The 22,618-nt window shown below is 61.7% G+C and overlaps 2 protein-coding genes across 4 annotated transcripts in view; one reads left to right on the top strand and one right to left on the bottom strand.

The window, feature by feature from the left end:
• The window catches only part of PDXK (pyridoxal kinase), a 31,355-nt gene extending 19,405 nt beyond the window's left edge, over window positions 1–11,950 (bottom strand). Inside the window, exons 1-2 of one of the 3 annotated variants that reach the window (XM_049104601.1) lie at window positions 11,776–11,950; window positions 812–866 (exon numbers count right to left, since the gene is read on the bottom strand). In XM_049104601.1, the coding sequence (XP_048960558.1) occupies window positions 812–866; window positions 11,776–11,862 (142 nt within the window). In that variant the 5' untranslated portion in view covers window positions 11,863–11,950. The remainder of the gene's footprint in view (window positions 1–811; window positions 867–11,775) is intronic. The other 2 variants (XM_049104600.1, XM_025462102.3) reach the window with 2 other exon arrangements.
• Window positions 2,186–22,618, top strand: part of LOC112669191 (heat shock transcription factor 2 binding protein) — a 148,512-nt gene continuing 128,079 nt past the window's right edge. Inside the window, exon 1 of the mRNA XM_049104591.1 lies at window positions 2,186–2,189. The gene's annotated coding sequence lies outside the window, so the exon portion shown is untranslated. The remainder of the gene's footprint in view (window positions 2,190–22,618) is intronic.

Below are 22,618 nucleotides of genomic sequence, written 5' to 3'. Positions count from 1 at the left end.
TTCCTGGGGCTTCTCCAAATGTCACAGCCACGGCAGGGACAGGCTTTCGCTGAGAACTGGAGGCTTTTCTTCTGAACCCCCAGTGTCACTCTGCCCCTCCATCCATGACTCACGATACCCTGGCCCTTCCAAGAAAAGCCGCACCAAGAGGATCGCGGGCTACCTCTCCCAAGCGCGTGGGCTGAGCCCAGCACCCACCGCACCCCTGCGGGCACCCTGCCAGGCCGGCTCCGGGACGCTCTGTGCTCCTGGGTTCCGTCTGCGTGCAGTCATCTCAGAAGAGGTGATGTGGGGACGTTTCCAGGAAGGGAGGGGCCTCGCCCCCAGGCTCTACGGCAGCGTGGGGTCCCAGGGCAGGGCGCCTCCCGAGGCCCGGGGTTGGGCGGCGAGGGTAGCGGGCTCGGGAAGCGTGTCCGGACACCCCGAGCCCTTCCGGGGCAGCGTCCCTCACGTGCCCTTGACTTAGCAATTCTGTTTCAAAGCCTGTGGGCACAGAAGTCCCCAGGTCCCCTGCGCGGAGACAGAGGCACCGCGTGAGTTCCCGAGGTGCTGGGTTTTGACACAGGGAATCAGGATCCTGCGGGATCGGGGCTCCCTCGGAAGAGGGCACGGCCCTACTGCAGGGGCCAGAGCCCGTCCCTGCGGCAGAGGAGACTGCGGAGCCGGGACGCTCGCCAGCCTGCCCCGGGGTCACTCGGCCAAGCAGCCGGGCCGAGATCCAGATGCGCCGTCCACACCCGAGGTCAGGCCGCCCCTCACATGCCGGGCGGCCTCTGCAGGGCCCACGCCCAGCTCCCCGCCGAGGCCTTACCTGTGTGGTTGGAAAACTGGACAGAGTTCAGCGCGTCGATCTCAAATCCCAGAACCTGTAAGACAGAGAAGGAGCGGGTGAAAAAGAGCCAGGACCTGGGGGGGGGGGGGCGGCGGCTCTCCCTCCCCGACTCGGGGTCACGTCCGCGCATCGGTGCCGCGTGTGGCCTCTGAGGGGCTGTGCTCGCAAGGTCCGACGGGGAGCAGCCAGCTCCGAGCCTCAGAGCCACGGCCCCACCCGCGGCAACGCCCCGATTTCACGCTGCAAGTCCTGCCAAGTGAAAATATTTGAAAGTGCAAGACAGCGAGGCGCCCATCTGTTCAGACGCGGAGAGAGGACTGAGGCCGTCTTTGTTCCGGGAGTGTGGGTGCGAGGCCACCGCCCTTCTGGGGGTCAGGGCCCAGGGCTCCCCGCCGGTGGCACAGCCGGCCGCCCCGTCCCCGGGAGCCTGGCTCTCGCGCCCCCGCTGCGGCGTCAGCCCCGGCCAGCCTGGGGTCGTCCCTGTTCACAGCACAGGGACAGGTGCCTGCGCACAGGAGCCGGGGCCGCGGACTTAGAAATGAAGTTTATAAGAAGTAGGAACTCTTTGGCGGGGACGGAGGGAAAAAAAAAATTAAGAGCTCCTTTTCCAGTGAAGGGGAAGAAAGGCCGTGTCCACGATGGCCAGACGTCCCCACAAGCCCATGTGGACAGCGGCGTGCCCGCAGAATGGCAAATCCCAGGCCAGTCTTTCCTTTAGCTCATCTTTCCCGTTGCTTCACGTTTAACAGGTAGGTACAGAGTCACTCAGGCAACGTGACATACGGGACACTGCAGAGCCCTCCGGGGGACGAGCCCTGTTCTCCGTGGGGCCCTCCCCACGACCCTGGGCCGTCAGAGGTCTCGGTGGGCATCAGGACCCTCCCGGCCCGGCCCTAAGCCCCTGTGTCCCATGCTGACCCTGGGACCCTGCCAGGCCCACTGGCCTCGTCCCCCTGACCTTCCGGGCTGGCCCCAGTTGGCATCACTGCAGGCCGACCCAGGACCCTGGCCCTGCTACATGGTCCCCTTGAGAGCTCTCGGGGCACTCGCTGCGTCCCTCCCCATCTGTCTGCTTCAGGCCACACACATGGCCTCTCAGACCCTCGTGTCCCCCTTCCCTAGAGCACAGCCCCCCTTGACCCCCCCAGTCCCCGCACACGGCTCCCTCTGGGGTTGGCGCTGGGCCCACACCACCTGCCAGCACCCGCCTGGGTGAGACCTCGGAGGGGCCGCCTGTCAGCCTGGAAGGGGCCCCTTGTCCCCTGTCCTCGGCGCTCCCGGCTATGTCACCCCCATCTCCCCTGGCGTCAGCCTGGCGGGTGACAACTGCAGCGGGTGGCAGGTGGGCCACCGCTGCGCTCTGTGACGATCAGGGCTCCAGGAGGACACGAGCCTATTCTTTAGGACACACAGGCACAGAGCCCATGCTCATGACCCCCCAAGCCTGTCCTGTGTGCGTCCCACCGGCGCCCCGCCCCAGCCCCCAGCCCTGGCCCTCAGCCCACCCCAGCGGGCGTGGCGTCCCCCCTATTCCTGCCGGGGCTCCGTCCTCGGCGACAGCTGAGGCCGCCCACAGGCTGCGGGGAGACCCCAACCACACAGGCCACACGCACGCGGTGGGCCCCCAGGAGGCACCCACACCAGCGCCAGGACCGTGGCCCCGCAGGGGGTGGGAAGCCGGAGCCCCATGAGCCCCGCTGCTGATGGAGGAGCGGATGCAACCCCAGTGGGACGAGGGCAACCAGGCCCTCAGCACCTCCACCCCGTAAACCGAGCGCTGTCGGGCTCCACGTGGCCCACTAACCTTTGGACTCTCTCCCTCCCCAACCTCAGGAAAATGGGAAGGAACAAGGAGCCTTTTATGGCTGCGGACAGGACAGGGGACCCAGCGGCAGGGGAGACTGCGACAAACTTTAGGGAGGACGCACAGATACCCAGGCACAGGGACGTTAAATCCTCAGGTCCCAAGAGGGGGTGGGCGGGGGTCTGAGGAATGTGCTGGGGAGGGAGACAGCGGGAGGGGGGACAGACAGAAGGACAAGGACTGGTGGGCGGGTGGGAGAGGCGGGGAGAGCGGGTGGCCCGGCCTGGGCGTCCTTGTCCTCACGCGCCCACACACCAGGGACCACCCAGCCTCTTCCCTGACTCACCCCAACACCACCCACCACCCCAGGGCTCCCCAACGCTCAGACACACGCAGCACGACCCCGGCGGTCAGGAGGGGCTGCCGGGCACTGGGCGCTGCTCACACTGGGCTGCCCGGGGGGTGCGGGGCCGGGGTGGGAGGGTCCCACAGGCGAGCTCGCCCTCTGTGAGGTTCCCTGAGCTACACACTTGCGATCCTACCTAACAACCCTCTCCAAAATATTTAAGCGGGGATTATCAGCACTTAGAGAAATAAAACAAAAATCGCCCGTCTTACTAAACTCAACGGTTGGAAATGGCCCTTCGCAAATCCGCCCGCCTGAGCCAGCCCCGCGTCCCCAGACTCGGCCTGCGCTGCTTCAGATCCCCTGGGATCCTAATCAAGTCCGAAGAAACCACGACACGAATCCCGGAAACCCGGCCAACAGCCGGCCCCGCCACCCCTGGATGTGTAGATAACTAATCCTTTGAAGCTGACGAGCTGATCTGGAAATGATCCCCATTTCTCGCTTCTGAACGACAGCAGCGGAGGCCACCACCCCCCCACACACACCCCCGGGCTAATTACTCAGTGCACGGCCGCGTGCAGGGCATGCACCACCGCGGGCGCCCCACTGCGCAGGCCCAGAGTGCAGGCGCCAGGGGCTCGGTCCTGCCCCGTCCAGTGGGCTGCACCCCCCACCCCCCTGCACCCACCCCTGAGCTTTCCTGAAGCCCTCGCGGCTCACTTGGCTTTTCCAGGAACGGGATTTCCTCCAGACCAAGGATTGGCTCCGGGGTCCCGCGGCTGGCACTCACGGGTACCGACCTAGGCCTGCCGTAAAAGCGAGGGGTGACCCAGAGTTTCTGGGGAGCGGGGACCCTGGCAACTGGTTAGCGCCCAGCAAACCCTCGGGGGAGTGGACCCTGCTGCCCGCCCCTCATCCTCCTGTCCCCCGGGGGACCAGCGACAGGCTGTGTGTCCAGTGGCTGGTGCGGTGTCCTGTACGCACCCCGCAGGCACCTGGGTTCTCCCCAGGCACATGCACCCCAGTTCCCATCCCTGCAGAGGCCTCAGGAGTCTCGGTCCTTGGGAACAGGGCCCCGAGTACTCTGGACCCCACGGATGGACAAGCTGCCCTGCATGGGGCAGGGGGACAGTCCCGGGCCATGCACCCTGGGGGGTGGGAGTCCCCGGGGCCTGCGGGGAGCCTTGGAGCGCTCACCCGAGGGGCCTGCTCACCCCATGCAACCCCTGTGAGCGTGGGCACCACCGTGGAGGGGTCACCTTCCCTGACCACGGTCTGGGCACCAGGGACACTGCCCGGGCGGAGGGGGGAGTCCACCCTCAGTCCAGGGGCTGCAGAAGCAGGTGTGCGGGTGTGGGCGCGGAGGCAGGGAGAGCGGTGTGCGGCCCGGGGCACCTGCCCCGCCGGCGGTCGTGCCAGCCCGTCTCACGGAGAGCTGCTACTAGAAACTTAGCGAAGTAAGATGAAAACACAGAACAACACAGAACAACTCCCCTAGCCTCCCGCCCCCACACTTCCCTGCATTTCACCAAGAGCGGCTCCGAGAGAGGATCCGAGCGAGGGGCCTACGGCCGAATCCCACACCAGAGGCCACCGCGCCCACCTCTTCCACCCACGGCGCAGAGCGTGGTCACCACGGAAACGGGCACACACGCAGGACTCGGCCTCCCCCACCCCCACCCCTTGGTCACATCGACCAGCGCAGCACATGATCAGTCGCCAGATACTTTAAGAAAAAAAAAGAGGAAGAAATGCTGCTGGGCTGAGGAAGGCGAGAGGAAGAAGAGCCTTGTGGCAGGAGAGGGAGCACCACCTCCGCCCACGCTGGCTGCCCACCCCCACGAGCCCAGCCCCCCCTCCCAGCACTGAGCCCCACCCCACAGAGCCCCAGTCTGGGGCCCGCAGCGCCCGGGCTCCTCTGCAGCCCAGCAGGTCGGTCCTCACTCAACCCTGGGGCCCTCTTCTCCTCACCCCCGCAACGTACCGGGGCCTGCCCTACCCCCAGGAGGAGGCCCGGGCCCCCTGGGCTGCGTGCCCCAGGGCTCCACGAACTCCACACGGTGGCCACAGAGCTGCTGCCCACCTTCTGCCCCCCAAGAGCTCTGAAACCTTGCGCCTCTGTGAGCGAATCTGAATGTAGACAACCTTCCTCTCAGCCCCCACGACCTTGTTCAAAACCTCGCCTTCCTTCTCAGCCTCTGCCGCAGCCCCTGGATTTGGGGTGTTTTACTTATTTATTTATTTTTAAGATTTTATTTATTTATTCATGATAGACTCAGAAAGAGAAAGAGAGAAGCAGAGACACAGGCAGAGGGAGAAGCAGGCTCCATGCAGGGAGCCCGACGTGGGACTCGATCCTGGGTCTCCAGGATCACGCCCTGGGCTGAAGGCGGCGCTAAACCGCTGCGCCACCTGGGTTGCCCTTTGGGGTGTTTTAGTGTTCTGGGGCTCCCCGCCTGCCAACCTGAGCCCCTAGGGTGCGTCCACTGTCTTGTGCGCCTCTGGACGAAGGCTGGCATGGCCAAGGCCCCAGCCTGGGCTCCACGAGCAAACCCACTCCCCTTTCAGAAAAGACCTGCAACCTTGTCCAGGAAGCCCCGCAGCAAAGCAGGCCCCCCTGTCCCCCACCAGCCCCTGCCTCACCCCGTCCCCTGTCAGCCCGTCCCCTGGTCCCCGCCAGTCCCTGACCCCTTCCCCCCACCCCCTGTCCCCCGCCAGCCCCTGCTCCCATCCCCCCACCCTTGCACCCCGTCCCCCACCAGCCCAGCCCCCCCCCCGTCCCCCACCAGCCCCTGCCCCTCCGCACAGCTGCCAGGAAGACCTGGCAGCCCCGTGACCACGAAGCACAGCCACGCTGAGGACGTGAGGGTCTCAGGCTTGAGAGAACCACTGAGGTTCACGGCGGCCCAAACCGGAGGCGTTTCTGGCACGGTCCCGTGGTGGGCACCCTGCCCGCGGAAGCGGCCCCTCCACCTGCTAGAGGATGGGGTGCAGACGTGCGCACGGGGCATGGGAAGTACTCCGTGTCCTGCCAAGACAAGACTGGACAGGCAGCTTGGAAATCGCTCCTGCTTCCCATGCCTCTAGGCATGCTCTCGGGGCGCGGGGGGGGGGGGGGGTGACACCTGCAGCGACTCATCGGGGGAGGGGGCTCGCAAACACTCTGTCCAGCCACCAGCCCCTGGCGAGAACAGCCGGGACGCCGGCTCGCACACCAGCTCTGGGGCCTGCCCCCACGGCTGCCGTTTCTGCCCCAGGCCGACCCGAGGCCCTTCCCGAGGGCGGCTACGCGTGGGGGGGCCCTGGGCGGCTGACGCATGTTCTCCGCGGCCCGATCCCCTCCTGCCGCATCATCAGCCCACTCTGCTGACAGCCACGCACGACACGGTCATTAACTCAGCAGCTCGGCGGGCGATCCGCCCTCGCGGGGACGCAGAGCACTCAGAACAGCAGGAAAGAGGAAGCTCTAGAATATTCCAGCACAGCTCCCACCTCCTGCCCAGACCACCCTGGTTCCTCTGGGGGAGAGGGGCCAGGGTTCTCAAGAATCCTCACCGCGGCTTGTTTTGCAAGACCTTTAGCTGCTCCCACAGGAAATCAGAATTAAGAAAGAGGGGCCACCGGGGTGTCACATGACTGCTGGGATCCTGACCAGCCTCGGGACTGAGTGCCCGGTGTCCTGCCTGCCCCTGTGACTACCCCGCGCTACCCACGTCTGCTGTCCTCAGACCCCCAACGGGAACCTGTACTGCAAACAGCCCCGCATCCCGCGGCGGCCTGCGGCTCGCCTTCAGGCCCACGGCCGTGTGTGCCCCGTGTGTGCTCCCCGTGGTCCCGCGCCCTGACCTCCGGGCTCACAGAGCGCTCAATGCCAGGACCGCGGCCCCCCACCCCACTCAGGGCCCCCACTAGCGGCACCCGGGTATGGACGGAGAGCAGGTCGGCCGCTCTGGGTGGCAGGGAGAAGAGGTGCCACCCTCTCGGCCAAGGGCAGGATGCTGTCACATGTCCCGGGGCCCCCCGCCGGCTTCCCTTCTCCTCCAGAAACTCCGTCATTTGTTCCGTTCCTTGGTGTCACGCTTCCAGGGCACCCTGGGAGAACGGGCCCCATGCAGGCAGGCGCGCACTGGGGATGACCAAGGCCACAAGGCAGGGTGCCACCCCGGGCCCCAGAGAGGAGCGCTCACCGAGGAGTCGGCACCACCGGGAGCAGGGCGACACACACAACACACACGCCCACGTGCTCCTCACACACTCGCGCGCGGACACACTGAGAAAAGATCAGAAAAGGGGGCTGGCTGAGCTCTTGCTTTCCCCACGACGAGCAAGGAGAACAGAAACCTCCGTCCCGATCCAATAAAGAGTTAGGAAATGAAGAAACTGAGCAACTCTGGGCCTTCTTGGAGACACAGCAAAAATAACACCTACGTCACAGGACTGGAACATTCCGGATCCGACCGGGGACTTCCAGAGGCCAGGGAACCGGGAATCATCACAAGGGGCAGGGAATGAAGCAAGCAGAGAGCTACATGGCCCGGAGCACGAGGGAACGTTCCAGAAGATGCGTTCCAAACCCAACACGCCACCCCCAAGGATGTGAATGACCACATGGGGCAGGAGGGATGTGCACTTTTGGACGCGGCCCTCGTGCTGTTTGCCAACACGCATCACCAGGAAAACCGTTAAGGCAAAAACCGTGTCTTTTAAAGGGCCGGGTGACGTGCTTCTGGTATTTTCCAAACACACTTCTGCTGCAGAAGGCCTCGTCTACCCTGGGGGGCTCAGGGAAAGATGTAAAGATCTTCCGCTGAGGAAGGCTGCCTGAGGCTCCGGGGGCTCTGGAAGGTGAAAGGCTGGAAATAGAGGATGTCCCCCCATCCCATAGTCCCGCGTCTCTGGGAGACCCTGCTGTGCCCAGGTCCCTGCAGCTGTGTGGCCTGGCGCGGGTCCACAGCGGCGGTGGCCCTGCCATCCCTCTGCCCGGCTGATGGAGCCAACGTCACTGGCCAGGTAGGGGCCTCTCCCCACTGCCCGCTGCTGCCAGCCCGTCCTGAGGGAGGCCTGGGCCGTGGTGCGTGGGCAACAGGCCCCCGTCCAAAAGCCAGGTGTCCACCGGCCACCAGAGACGTCCTGGGGCCGCAGTCAGGGCGAGGCTGGCTTCTGCGGCAGGCCCTGCACGAGCTCCCAGGACTCCCGGGGTCTTGTCTTCCCGTCCTGGCGGTGACGTGGGGTTTCAATGAGTTTTGAGCGAAGGCCCAAGTCAGATCCTCAGGGCTCCTGGAGGTGACCCTTAGAGGCTGCGCCCCTCCACTGGGACTCCCCAGTGAGCCCCCTCCCCCACACAGAGGTCACATTGTCTCCTCCCCTGGAGCCCTTGGAGGGCGAGCGGCCCCGCCAACACCCCGACTTCACTTCCAGGCCCCAGCGCGGCGCAACAATCTGTGGTTTTAACCCCCGCGTCCCATCTGCAATGTAGGAGGAGCGTGGCGGCCCCAGGACCCTCACACCACCCGGGGCCTCCAAGGCCTGCTGAGCCTTCACAGAAACAGCACAGAAGCAGGTGGGGGGGGGGGGCCTGGGAGATCCTGGGATCTCGCCCCCCGCAAGGAGGTGCCGCTGAGCCATTGTGCAGACGTGCACCGCGGGGCTCGCAGGGACCGTACCCCGCCCCGGAGGAGTCTAGGTTTCCAACTTCGACACCAGTGTCTGGCGGGAGGCAGCAGGCAGGCCGGCTGCACCTGAGCTCACCCCACCTCGTCCTTCCCTGCCCTTTCCTGCCCCCGGAAAGGGAGGCCAGAGCCACGGGGAGGCCAGGCCCGTCCAGGGAGGCGCCTCCGATTCACCACCAGTTCCCCCAGGACCGCGGGGGCCACGCACGTGGGATCACCCTGCCGGGGGCTCTCCCTCCCATCTCTGCTCATGAAAGTATACTTTGGACTCGGGCCTGGAAGCCAATCCAGAGGCAGGGTCAAGGTTCTGGTCCTTTCTCTTTTGCACATTTTTCTCCGCGCAGGGAGGGCGCCGTCCACGGGCTGCCCGCCTGAGCCTGCAGGCGTGTGTGGTGGGGACCCGGCACCGCCACTGCCCCGCAGCCAGTCTCCGGCCTGTGTGCGATACCCCTGACGGGAGCCAGCGCCCCAACTGCCCCGAGGACCCGTCTCACTTTGCACATGAGGCTTGGGAAGGCTCGGCAGGCCACGGCCGGTCCCAGAGCCAGACCCCAAGACAAGGGACAGCGGGCCAGTCCCCCCTCGGGCTGCCCTCCTGTGTTCCCTTCCCGTGCCCAGTTGTGTGCCCCAGTGCGCCCTAGCCCAGCCATACAGTAGGTGCCAGCCCACTTGAGAAGGACCAACCCCCCCATGACACATGACGCTTCCCCTCGGAGCCCCTGCTGGAATCTGCAAGTGCGAGGCCCCAGCCTGCTCTGGCTCCATCCGGCCCAGCCCAGCCTGTGCTCAGGCTGGTCCACGGCCAGTGGGTGGGCCATCCCCACCCTCTCCCCGTCTGCTCCAGTGGTATGCAGGTGGTGGGGGCCGGGGGCAAAATGCCAGCCCGGACTGTGGTGCACCCTGCAGGGCACCCTGCGGAGCTGTTTGATCCTCCCAGAGCTAAGCAACCGGGGGCCAAAACGAGTGTTTGTGGACTGATAAGAAATCTGGACTCTGCTCAAGGAAGCACTGTGTCCAGTGAGCTGAAGAAATTTCTGGAAATGATTCCTGTTAGGGGCTGAACTGTGTTCCCCAAATTCCTTTGTGGAGACCCTGGCCCCCAGATGGGGACACAGTCACGCACAGAAGAAGCAGGTGAAGACACCTCCCCAGGGCACACGGAGCCGTCTCGGGGGGACGCAGCCGTGCTGGCACCTTCTTCTTGGGCTTCCAGCCTCCAAAACTGAGAGAATAAACTCGGCGAGTATGAGCTGCTCGGTCTGTGGTGCTTTGTCACAGCCGCCCAACACGGCGACACTGCTGCGTCTGGGGTCCAGCTTGTTTAGAGGACCAGCACCCCTGGTTTCTCCCCTCGCCAGCCAGCTCCATCCCCTAACACTGTATCCTGTTTGGGTAATTAGGAGGATGGGGAGGTAATGAGGGCAAAACACACACGCGGGGAAGCAACTGAAGACCCAACTCACATCCCCTCGGGGCAGGGGTCCCAACCGCAATGAGATGCTCCAGACACACCTATGTGCCACCCAGCCCTCCCAGCCGTCTGGTCCTCCTGTGCGGTGAGAGGTGAGCACGGCACCCTGGGCACTGCTGGCACACCTCGTTCAGCAGCTGGCACCTCCAAGAGATGTCCACATACCCCATCTCCCTAGGAGCAGCCATCGTGCCCATTTTACAGGTGAAGCAACTGAGCTCCGTGTGGAAGATGGCCCCCTCAGGTTCACGAACCGAACAAATGGCCCCTGCTTTCAGAGACACCCTGCCACGCTCCTCCTGGGCCCCACAACCCCGGGAGGAAGTGCTGAGATGCCCGTCCGCCCCCTATGACAGGTGGCAGATGACATGACCATACACCACCTGCCCCCCAGCCTAGGTCCCACAGCCCCAGCACGCAGGCGAGGATGCTGGGCACAGGTAAGAACCGCAGCTCCGACCTTAGCAGGACTCTTCCCCAGGTGGGCCGCCCGGAGGAGCCCCTCCCCAGGGTAACTGGTGTGGAAGCCGAGAGCACGTGCCCGGAAGGAACGAGGGGCATCACTGGGGGACCCAGGCCAGCCGAGGAGGGGGACATCTGCCTGGTGCAGGGGGCGAGAAGGGAGTGTGCGCAGAGGACAGGGAGGAGGGACTGGGCACCGGACGCAGGGAAGCCAGCAGGTGCCTGCACACCTCTACCAAGGGCAGCTCCCGAGGTTCCCTGGCCAAGAGGGGCGAGGGCTGCCCGCACCCTCCTGGGGCTGTTCTCCAGGGCCCCTGCCTTAGAGACCCTGCACCCTTCTCCCCAAGCACAGCACCACCCAGTGACCCTGCCCACGCAATCCCTACCCCCAAGAAGCTAGGGGCGCGCATCACCTGCTTCTAGCAGGGAGAGCAGCTCAGGGACAACAGGCCACGGTGGGCGGTCCAGGGGAGCCGACCTTGTCCCAAGCACCCAGCACCCCTGCCGGCGGACAAGGCAAGGAGGTGCCCATCACCCTGGTGTTGCCTCTGGCCTGGCACGAAACCCCACCGCATCCAGGCCTCCTCCTGCCCCTCCAAGGGCCGCCCAGCCACAACCTTGGGGCTGCAAGAGGAAGCCTGGGTGCCTGGCCCGTGGGACCCATCAAGGGCAGGCGGGAGAGGCGGAGGGAAGCCCGCCATTGAGTACAGGCTGCGACGCGAGCGACGAGCAGCTTCCAAAGCCAGAGGGTCGGGGCCCCACTGGACACCCGCAGGGAGGCCTCGTCCGCCCCCCCCCACCCGGCGACCACCTCCCCGGAGAGTCCTCGGCAAGGCGGGGCCCGCCCGGGCTGCGGGAGCGCACCTGCCCCCCGCCCCCCGCCCCCCGCCCCCCGCAGGTGCGCGCTGCAAACACCTGCCTCCCCGCCCTCCGCCGGCGCCCCCGGGGCAGGGCCGGGGCAGGGCCGGGGCAGGCCCGGGGCGGGGTCGGGGGAGGGCACCGCCCCCGGGAGCCCCGGGAACCCCGGGGAGCCCCGGGCCCGCACGGGCAGCGAGTGCGCCACAGCTCCCGGGGGGGGGGGGGGGGCACGCCCGGCCCCGCCGCCCCCGCCCCCGCCCCCGCCGCGGCCCCGCCAAGGTCACGGGGACCCCCGGCCGGTTACGTAAGCCGGGCCGGGGCGGCGCGTACCTGCAGCGGGAACGTGGCCGCCCGGTTGCCCACGTAGCCGCGGACGACGTGGCTCTGGATGGAGAGCACCCGGCACTCCGCCTCCATGCCGGGCCGGCCGGGCGTCCGCGTGCGCGCCGCTCCCTGGGCTCCGCTCGGCTCCGCTCGGCCCCGCTCGGCGCAGGCGCTCGGCTCCCGGTGACCTCAGCGCGGCCGGGCCCGCGGGGCGGGGCGGGGGCGGGGCCGGGCGGCGTGGGCGGGGCCAGGCGGGCGGGGGCGGGGCCTCGCGGAGCCCCGCCCCCCGGGACCGGGCTGCAGCCGCGCTGCGCTCCGGGCGGGGGGGGGGTCCGCGGGCTGTGACCCCGAGCGCGGGCGCCCGGGGTGGTCGGGGCCGCTCCGTCGGCGGCGCCGGGAATCCCTGGCCCTGCGCCCGCCCGTCTAGGGGGCTCCGGCCGCGGAGACCCGCGCCGCCCCGAGACCCTTGGGGACCTCGAGGTGCCCCCCCCGCCCCCGCCCGCGCCTCCCGGACACGTGGCCCACCCTCCTGCCTGCCGCGGGGCGCCCCGGGCCGGCTGTGTGCTCCCCGCCCCTGCACCCCCCATCTCCACCTTCAGAGCCCCCCCCCCCGCCCTGGAGTCACTACCTGGGGCTTCACCTCCACTGGGCCCAGCCATTCCCTGGGGGGCTTCCGACTTCGGGACTGGGTGACTTGGGTCCCTGTGGCCACCCAAGGCGGCTTGTGTTTAAACCTCTGCAGCGGGGCGCCTGGGGGGCTCCCTGGGTTGAGTATGCATCATGCTCCGGGGGTCCTGGGATCCAGTGCTGCGTGGGCTTCCTGCTGGGTGGGGGGGTCTGCACCTCAGCCGTCCAGGTTTTCAGGAGGAACTAGATCCTAATTAATCCTAACAGTAGCTAGTAAGGCCTAAGGTCTATGGAGCCCTTACCATGTGCCAAGCCCATTTCACCTGTTAACATTTAAAATCCTCAACACGGGATCCCTGGGTGGCGCAGCAGGTTTCGCGCCTGCCTTTGGCCCAGGGTGTGATCCTGGAGACCTAGGATCGAATCCCACGTCGGGCTCCCGGTGCATGGGGCCTGCTTCTCCCTCTGCCTGTGTCTCTGCCTCTCTCTGTCTCTATCATAAATAAATATAAAATAAAATCCTCAACACCCCAAGCAGTGGAGGGTCATCCAGTGTCACGTGACAAGAGAGGAGAAGTCACAGGTTACAGAGTCAGGGACAGGTGCTGGTGAGAGCCGTGCAGACGGCAGGGCCCAGCAGGGTAGCCGCTGGCCTCACTGCCTTTTCTCTGTCCTCCTCTGAGGTCAGCAGCCCTTGGCTCTTAGGAGGGCCTGATGATCCCTCTGCAGCTCATGTCACCCCTCCCCACCTTGATCTCTCACCTACTGAGCCCTGCTTTCCTGCACAAACCTCATGAGCACCCTCCCCCTTCTTCATCCCCACCCCTGACACCGTGAGCCACAGGTAAATCCAGAAGAGTAAAGGGTTGGGGGAGAGGCTAACCGGCCTTGAGGGGTCTCAGGCTCTGGTACCCTCTTCCTTGACGGAGGCAGAGGTCATCTCCCTGGGTACGACAATTTTGGTGAATTTCCTGGGCTTTGGAAATCTAGGCTCCTCACTCCCCGTGTCCCTGCTTCCCAAACTAGTCCCAGGAGAGTCACCTGGAGAAGCTGGTGGGCCACCCAAGGCCCAGCCCTGTCCCACTTCACTGAACCTGGCCCCGGGGTGCTCTTTCACTTCAGCAGGTGCTTCTGGGGCCACTCAGGTTGGGCAGGTGAGTGAATTTGGGATTTTATGAGCACTGTTATGCTGCTAATTATCAGCCACAAACGAACCTCTTTCCCGATGACTTGGATAGTAAAGACCTTCAGAAACCACAAGTCCATTGAAAAGATTCTCACAGTCCTGGCCGGCCAGGCGACAGGTGGTGCCTCACCGCTGTGTCGGGGGGTGGGGGATGGATGCGGGGCCCCCTAGGACCCCTCGCACCACCTCCCGTGTCCTGAGGCAGGCCTGCCCTTCCTGGGAGAGGACACTGTCCCCAGTGCGGAGCAGATGCCCTGCAGGGTCGCTCTTCGCTGATTAGGAGGAGGCAGCTGACTGCAGGGTCCCCTGTGGGGAGCGTGGCTGGAGAGGCAAGGGGTGTGCGGGGGCGAGTCCAGGAGGTTCCCAGAGGCAGTTCACCCAGAAAGAACCGAGAATTCTCTCCTGCTCTGAGCTTGCTTTCTAAGAGAGCTCTTGGGAGCCCCTCTGAGCTGCTGGGGGCAAAGTATGTCCGGGAAGGACTTGGAGCCTTGGAAGCTGAGCCCGATTTTGGAGACCATATGCCAGAGATTAGTAATTTTTTTTGAAAAGCTTTCCACTTGGATGCGATTACGTGTAAGCTGTGTAAGCACATTTTCACCTAAACCCCGGTGGCATTTGAAATGCCCAGATCGAGAGGGCACACCCAGAGGTAGTCTGGCCGCGGCCTCTGATCGCAGAGGCTCATTGTGTAAAGGGTGCTAAAAACGGTTTTCTTTAATGAAATGGGAGGCCCTCGGGTCTTGTGGTCGGCCAGCAGCTTGGGTGGGCACCTCTGCCCTGCTGACCGGGAGAGCCCAGCGCCTAAGACCTTTGAACGACGTCAACCCCCTCCATTCTTTTTTTTTTTTTTTAAATTTTTATTTATTTATGATAGTCACACAGAGAGAAAGAGAGAGAGGCAGAGACACAGGCAGAGGGAGAGGCAGGCTCCATGCACTAGGAGCCCGACGTGGGACTCGATCCCAGGTCTCCAGGATCGCGCCCTGGGCCAAAGGCAGGCGCCAAACCGCTGCGCCACCCAGGGATCCCAACCCCCTCCATTCTTGATGAGGGAGCAGAAAGCAAGCTGAGGGCCAAGCGCAGGCCCACAGCCCACAGCCCGCAGCCCTCTCCCCGCTCCCAGATGGGGTGCGTGTGGCAGTCCTCAGGCCCTCCTGGCTGCCCCCAAACTACGGGGAGGGAAAACACATGGCGAACGGATGGAGCCCACGGCCCTGCAGGACACAAGCGTCCACTAGTGCACCAACGTCTTCGTGACTTACAGGCCTTCTTACTTCATAACCTCCCTTCCAGAAACACAGAGACTCAACTTCCCGGAGCCCCAGGAGCCCCAGGGCTACTGTCCCCTCCATAGCATGTGGGAAACAAAGGTGGAAGGAATGCAAATAAAGTAAAATGTCCTTATAACCTACGGCCTGTGGGGTGGGGGGATGCCTGCGGTGGGCAGAGTGCACCACTCCCCCAGGAAACTCCCAGGTGTCCTAACCCTAGAGACTTCCTAGACGGAGACAAGCCCCACGTGACAGTGGCAGGGCCTCCAGCAGCCCGAGCGTCCTCAGAGACCTCCTGGCCGCCTCCCTCCCCGTCTCCTCCCCCAGCTCCCGAGTAGAGGACCAGCAGCCCTCCTGGCCCCGGGGCAGCTCGCTGTCCCCACAGGTCCTGACCCCCGGCTTTCATAAAACCACCTTTTTTGCACCAGACATCTCAAAAATTCTTTCTTGGCTGTCGGCTCCCGACTCCACCAACATTCCGGAATGACCTCATTCTGACCTCGAGCTGGACTTTCTAACCCTTTACCTTCCCTCCAGCTCAAGCCTTAACTCAGGCAAAGCACCCCGTGACGGGAACCCAAACTACCGCCTCAGGCAGTAAGGACTGCGGGCGAGACCCCGCGGGACCGACCCCAAGACACCGCTGCACCTCACCTTCGAGGCCCGCCTGCACGTGCTGACTTTGCCCCACTTTTCCTGCCATAAACCTGGGAGTCTTTCCAGCACTCCGGAGACAGGCCTTGGGACACCTGTCCGCTGTCTTCCCAGCGTTGGCCTCCCTGAAATAAATCCCTTTCTTCTTTCACGGCCACTCGTGTCTCTGCCTTTGGGTTTTGTCAGCGACATGTGGCCAAGCCCGGTCTGATTGGGTCCCCCTGGGGCCAGGGGCTCCTGCACCTCTGCGCCCTGGTGGTTATACCAACTCTGCAGCTGGAACCCTACTTGGGCCTGTGCCCACCCTCATGCCTCACCCTCCCGCCCCCATGCCACAGGGGCGCTGTGACCTGACCTGGGAAAAGGCTGGCGGATCCCAGCCCCAGAACGGTGTCACCTCCCACTGGAGGTGAACTTGACATCCTTGCTGCCTGTTACGGGTTCGCTGTGACCCCCCAACTCACATGTCATCATCCCCACCCCCACCCCCACCTCCCAGACGTGGCGGTGTGGCCTTGTTTAGAACTAGGGCTTTCCCGGCGGCTCAGCAGTTTAGCACCACCTGCAGCCCAGGGTGTGATCCTGGAGACCTGAGATCGAGTCCCATGTCCGGTTCCCTGCATGGAGCCTGCTTCTCCCTCTGCCTGTGTCTCTGCCTCTCTCTCTCTCTGTGTGTCTCTCATGAATAAATAAATAAAATCTTAAAAAAAAAATAGGGCTTTCTGCAAATGTAATCATGTTACAGTGAAATCGTTAGGGTCACCCCAAGTCCAGCATGACTGGTGTCCTTACGAAGAGGGGAAGACAAGACGTGGCATGGGGAGACCCAGGCAGACACGGGGAGCTGATGGGCATCTAAGCCAAGGCCAGGGCGTGGACACACGCTCCTCCACGCCCTCGAGAGGAAGCAGCCCTGTTCGCTCCTGACCTTAGGGCCTCTGGCCTCCAGAGCTGGGAGAGAATCCTTTTCTGCTGGTGAAGCCTCCTGGTCTGTGGCTCTTTCTGGCGCCGCCCTGGTACGTGGGCCAGGGTTCCAGCTTCCCCCTGGGACACCACCCCGTGGCCACCAAGCCTGCCCTCTGCTGGTCCAGGGCCACCGGCATGAGTCCTGAAGATGCTGGCGGCCACGGAAGGACAAGCTGGCTGGGCTCAGCTCGTATCTCCCGTCCCAGGTTCTCCGATACTTTCCCAGCGTCTGTGTGCTGTCCTACCAGCAGACCTTGAAGACTAATCATAGTCCCAGAAAAAGTCGCCACTGTCCCCAGGCTCCTCCCGGCCTGGGGTGCTGGGCCTGAGGTCAGCAACAAGGGATGGGGGGCTCCAGACGCTCGACCACTGTCACGACATGCTGGTATCCCCCAGAATTCGTGTGTGGAAGCCCCACCCCCCCAAGTGATGGTTTTTGGAGATGGGCCTTTGGGGGGTGATGAAGATTAATTGGGGTCGTATGGAGCAGAGACTGATTTGATGGGTCTGGGTCCTTAGAAGAGGAAACAGCAGAGAGCTGGCTGTGTCTGCGTGCAGGCCTGAGGACAGGCGAGGGCCCGCGGTGGGTGGGAAGGCACCCACAGGTGGGGAAGAGAGCTCGACTGGGTAGAATGGGTGCGGGTCCCCGTGCAAGGTTGGCCTCCCAGGGGCCGGAACTGTGAGAGGGCGCACCTGCCGTGTGAGCGCCCGGCCTGTGGGATCTTGTCGCGGCCTGAGCTCGGATAATCACGGTGGACATCCTTGGGGACCGCGCCTTTCTTCGGTGTCCTGCACTGCCGGCAGACCCCACCGCCCCCCGGCGGAGACGTCACCAGCGCGCGAGGTGTGGCTGCCCTGGCTTTATTCGGTCCTCAAGCAAGGTGCACGTGACGATGAAGCAGGTCCAGGATTCCAAACTCAGGGACACTTCACCACAGTGCGGACCTTGGCTTCTTGCACGTCCCACGAAGCGAAGCAGGAGACCGGCCTGCACAACAAATGAGGCAGGATAGGACGTCGTAAGTGAACCATCCCAGGGCGAAGGGAGCGTGTGGGTGCGTGGTGGGGTTAGGCCTCCGGCCCTGTCCGGGTCTGCTCTCGGCACGCACTGCTGCTGCCTTTTAAAATTTTTTTTAAAGATTTTATTTATTTATTCATGAGAGACACAGAGAGAGGCAGAGATACAGGTAGAGGGAGAAGTAGGCCCCATGCAGGGAGCCCGATGGGGGACCCGATCCCAGGACCCCGGGGTCACGCCCTGGGCCGAAGGGGAAGGGGAAACCCCACGTCTGACCACTCCAAAAGGCAGCTGCTGCAGGAAGGCTCTGCTCGATGAGGTCCAGGAAGCAACGGAGATCCTCCCCCGCTGGAACGGAAGAAGCGGTGAGTGCAGAGGACGCCCTGGGCGGCTCAGTAGTTGAGAATCTGCCTTTGGCTCAGGGTGTGACCCCGGGGTCCCTGGGATCGAGTCTCACGTCAGGCTCCCTGTGTGGAGCCTGCTTCTCCCTCTGTCTGTGTCTCTGCCTCTCTCTGTCTCTCATGAATAAATGAAATCTAAAAAAAAGAAGGCAGGCAAGTTTGATATAAGATCAAATGTGATGAAAGCAAATTCCCTCTACTCTGAGAGCTTCTCTATCACATCAAGCAAAATAAGCACAAGTGATAAGCTAGGGGGGGTGATAAGACACTGGTTTAGAACAAAACACAGGGCAGTCCCGGTGGTGCAGTGGTTTGGCGCCGCCTACAGCCTGGGGTGTGATCCTGGAGACCCGGGATCGAGTCCCACATCGGGCTCCCTGCGTGGAGCCTTCTCCCTCTGCCTGTGTCTCTGCCTCTCTCTCTCTATGTCTATGAATACATAAATAAAATCTTAAAAAAAAAAACAACACAAAACTACGAGTGTGACTGGGTGTTCTGGGTCAGTCCAGATGATGAGCCTTCCTGCCAGGGAAGGGCCTGGATGCCCCACCCCGACGACCGTGTCTGAGCCTGCTGTCCCCAGGGTCAGGGTGGCCTGGTGCTCAGCCCGTGCAAAACAATGTCTGCTCCCCTTGGGCAGCCAGTCCCCAGAGGGAGGTCGCTGGTGCCTGTACCTTCTGCCCCAACCCCAGGATGCGGCTGCCGGGGTGGAGAGAGGACATAGGACGCTGTCATGGTGCTGCATCCATCAGGGCACACGGAGTCTTCTTCCCTGTTTCTCCCTATCCACCAGTGGCTTCTGGTGGCTTCCTCCCATTTCTAGCATTCCAGTCTGGCCCTTCAGCCTTTCTGCTTTCTTGTTCTGCTGTGTCTGCCTTTTCCTGTCCGACCCTATGGGGTGGCTGGACACAATGGATGCCGTGGACCTGTGGGGTGGCTGGACACGATGGATGCCATGGCACCCGAGGCAGGGCCAACATCCTGTGTGGGTGCCCTCCCTGGCAAGTGCTCCTTAACAGTAGACTTGATCAAACACTAGAGAAAAGCACTGAGAAGTGTCTTGGGGGCTGACGTGTCTGTGACCAGGACTCCCAGGCTCTGCTGGACACTGCCCAGGGGTGGGGGGGTGAGCCAGGAGCTAGGGGTGCAGGGGGAGAGGGAGCCTGGGTGCCTGTTACCATTGGATGAGGATCAGACTGAGAAGTGCACTCAGCCAGTGAGGACCTGAACTCCAGCACAGGCTAAAAGAGGCAGGTAGATGATTTTTTTCTTCCCCAAAAAACACTGATGCAGGTCACAAAAGTCCCCAGAGGGTAGGTGTCCATTTATGTGAAATGTCCAAAATAGGTACATCCATGGAGAAGGGAAGTAGGGGAGTGGTGAGGGGTGGTGGGGGGAGTGGGGAGGGAACAGGGAGTAATAGAGAGCAAGCACATGACTTGAGGGGGGTGGCATATGGAAAATGTTCTAAAATTGCATCACAGTTATAGACGTGTAATTCTGTGAATATATTAAAAACCACAGAGCTGTACATTTTAAACGGGTGAACCCTAGGGTGTATAAATATATCCCAATTAGACTGTTCTAAAAATTAAAAAAAAAAAAAGGGGGACATTCAAAGCAAGGAAAAGGAAGAAAAAAAAACTGAATTCTTTGAGGAAGTCTAGACTCAGAAGGGATCCACAGGTCTGTATCCTTACCACTCAGACGCAGACCAGGCCGGGACCCCCAGCCTCAGCTCGGCCGCCATCACTTGGTCCTCACGAGAGAAGGTGAGCGGGCTGACAGTCTGCGACTCTCCTTAGACCTGGCAGGGCACCGAGGGCCCACGAAGACCGCCACCCTCAAGTCTGGAGGGATGAGACCACAGGGTCACAGCTGTGGCTGGCTCGCCCCGGGGGCGGAAGCTTCCAGAAGGGCTAACTGTGGCACCAGATAAACTGTAGTTGACAACCTAGTGGGGGCTGAGTGTGGACCAGGTTAAGAGTTACACTGGTGGGGTGGGGGCCCTCACATGGGCTCACCTCTGGGAGCCCTTCCTGGATCCAGCTGTGGGGACCAGAGCGGATCCCCCGTGCTTGGTGCAGCAGGAAGGGAGGCAACCGGTTTGATGTGCCCAGAGCCAGCTCGTCATGGGCCTGGTGGGGGTCACCCTACCAGACGCCTGACCAGCGCCCCTCAGCTTCCGTCTCGGGGAGTGGGAGACAGGCTTCGCGTGTCATGGCCTGGGGGGGGGCTCTCTGAACATTTCTTGCAGGGCTGGTCTGCGGGCAACACGTGCCATCTGGCTTTGTCCACAAGTCTTGACTCCTCCTTCCATTTGGAGGGAGATTTCACTGGAGCGAACTCTAGGTGGGGGTTCACTTCCGTCTTCTCTCTTGCCTGGTTACCTTTGCTCCCTGCAGGTAAGCTGGCCTTTCCTCTGGCCTCATTCAAGATTTTCTTTGTCTCTGATTTTCTGCGGTTTCGATGTGATATGCCTATGTGTAGATGATGATGATGATTATCGTATTTTATCCTATTTGGCGTTTCCTTGGCTTCCTGGATCTGTGGTTTGATGTCTGGCATTAATTTTGGGAAATTATCCACTATCATGACTTCAAATATTTCTCCTGTTCCTCTTTCTTCTTCTCTGGGACTCCCATCGTGGGCGTGCTACACCCTTTGTAATTCTCCTGTAGTTTTTGGGTCTTCCATTCATTTTTTTTTTTTTCACTTTTTTTCCTCTTTGCATTTCAGTTGGGAAGCTTCTTTTTTTTTTTAGTGTTTATTTATTTTTATAATAAATTTATTTTTTATGGTGTTCATTTGCCAACATACAGAATAACACCCAGTGCTCATCCCGTCAGGTGCCCCCCTCAGTGCCCGTCACCCAGTCACCCCCACCCCCCGCCCTCCTCCCCTTCCACCACCCCTAGTTCGTTTCCCAGAGTTAGGAGTCTTTATGTTCTGTCTCCCTTTCTGATATTTCCCACACACTTCTTCTCCCTTCAGTTGGGAAGTTTCTATTGACATATCTTTAAGTTCACTGAATCCTTCCTTGGTGGTGTCCAGTTTACGGATGTTCCCAGCTCAGCCTCTGTGCGGCTCTGTCAGAGGTCTGAGTGTCACTGCATGTGTCCCAGCATCACAGAGAATCTGTAAATCTCTGTTGTAAAATGCTGATAAAGCACTTGTGTCCAACATATACTGGGAATTCTTTAAAGTCAATAATAAGGGGGCCCCTGGGGGACTCAGTTGGCTAAGCATCTGCCTTCGGCTGAGGTCATGATCTCGGGGTCCTGGGATCGAGCCCCACATCGGGCTCCCTGTTCAGCAGGGAATCTGCTTCTCCCCTTCCTGCTCCCCTTTCCCCCTGCTTGTGCTCTCTCTATATATATCAAATAAACGAATTTCTTAAAATTAAAAAAAAAGTCAATAATAAGAAAACACACACCCCAGAACAAATGAGATCTTGCTATTTGCAATGACATGGACGCACCTAGAGAGTAAAGTGAAATAAGTCAGTCAAAGACAAGTACTGTATTATTCCACTTCTATGTGGAATCCCACAAAGCAAAACAAATGCACAAACAAACCAGAAACAGACTCATAAATACAGTGATCACACAGAGAGTTGCCAGGAGAGGGGGATGCAGAAGCCCAAACTCCCAGTTTTCAATAAATGAACACAGTCAGTAATAATACGGTACTAGCGTTGTGTGCCGACAGGTGCTAACCACACTTCTCGCGGTGAACACTGCATATTACACAGGATCGTTAGATCACTATGCTGTGCACCTGCAACTAACTATAACATCCTGTATCAACTATACTTCTTTTAAAAAAAAGGCGCAATAAAGGGCAAAAACTCTGAACAGACACGTCACCAAACAGGATGTGCCGATAACAGATGAGCCCATGAGAAGTTCTCAGCAGCGAATGTCGGCAGGGAAATGCAAATTAAAACAGCAACGAGATGTCACTACACACCTGCTGCTCAAGTCCAGGGCACTGGCAGCATCACGTGCTGGCGAGGAGGTGCAGCGACAGGAGCTCCCCTTCACTGCTGGTGGGGACGCAGAGCGGCGCAGGCGCCTCGGGAGTGGTCTGGCGCTGTTCGGCAGCCGAGCACAGCCGTACCATAGGATCCAGCAATCACGCTCCTTGGTATTCGCCCAATGAGCTGCAAACCCGTGACCACACAAAACCCCTGCCTACGGATGGTTATTGCAGCTTTGTTCATAATTGCCCCCAAAGGGCAGCAAGCGAGACGTCCTCCAGCAGGCGACCTCCAGCAGCCAGACAATGGGGGACTATCAAGCAATGAAATAAATGAGCCATCAAAACACACGGAGGCAGGGCAGCCCGGGTGGCGCAGCAGTTTAGCGCCGCCTTCAGCCCAGGGTGTGATCCTGGAGACCTGGGATCGAGTCCCACGTCGGGCTCCCTGCACGGAGCCTGCTTCTCCCTCTGCCTGTGTCTCTGTCTCCCCTTTCTCTCTTTCTGTGTCTCTCATGAATAAATAAATAAAATCTTAAAAAGAAAAAAAAGTTAAAAAAAAAAAAAAAACCCGGAGGCAGCGTAAATGCCTATCGCGAGGTGAGAGAAGCCAATCTGAAGGGGCTGCATGCCGCAGGATTCCGTCGATGCGACGTTCTGGAAAGGGTTATGCAAGCAACGCAATCAAACAAAAAGCTAGTGTTGCCGGGTTCCGGGGGCAGAGCGCTGAGGGTGTTTAGGGAGC

Source organism: Canis lupus, chromosome 31, assembly GCF_003254725.2.
Source record: "Canis lupus dingo isolate Sandy chromosome 31, ASM325472v2, whole genome shotgun sequence".
Classification (NCBI taxonomy): Eukaryota; Metazoa; Chordata; class Mammalia; order Carnivora; family Canidae; genus Canis; species Canis lupus.
Note: the sequence above shows the minus strand (reverse complement) of the source record. Positions and strands in the feature narration are given on the sequence as shown.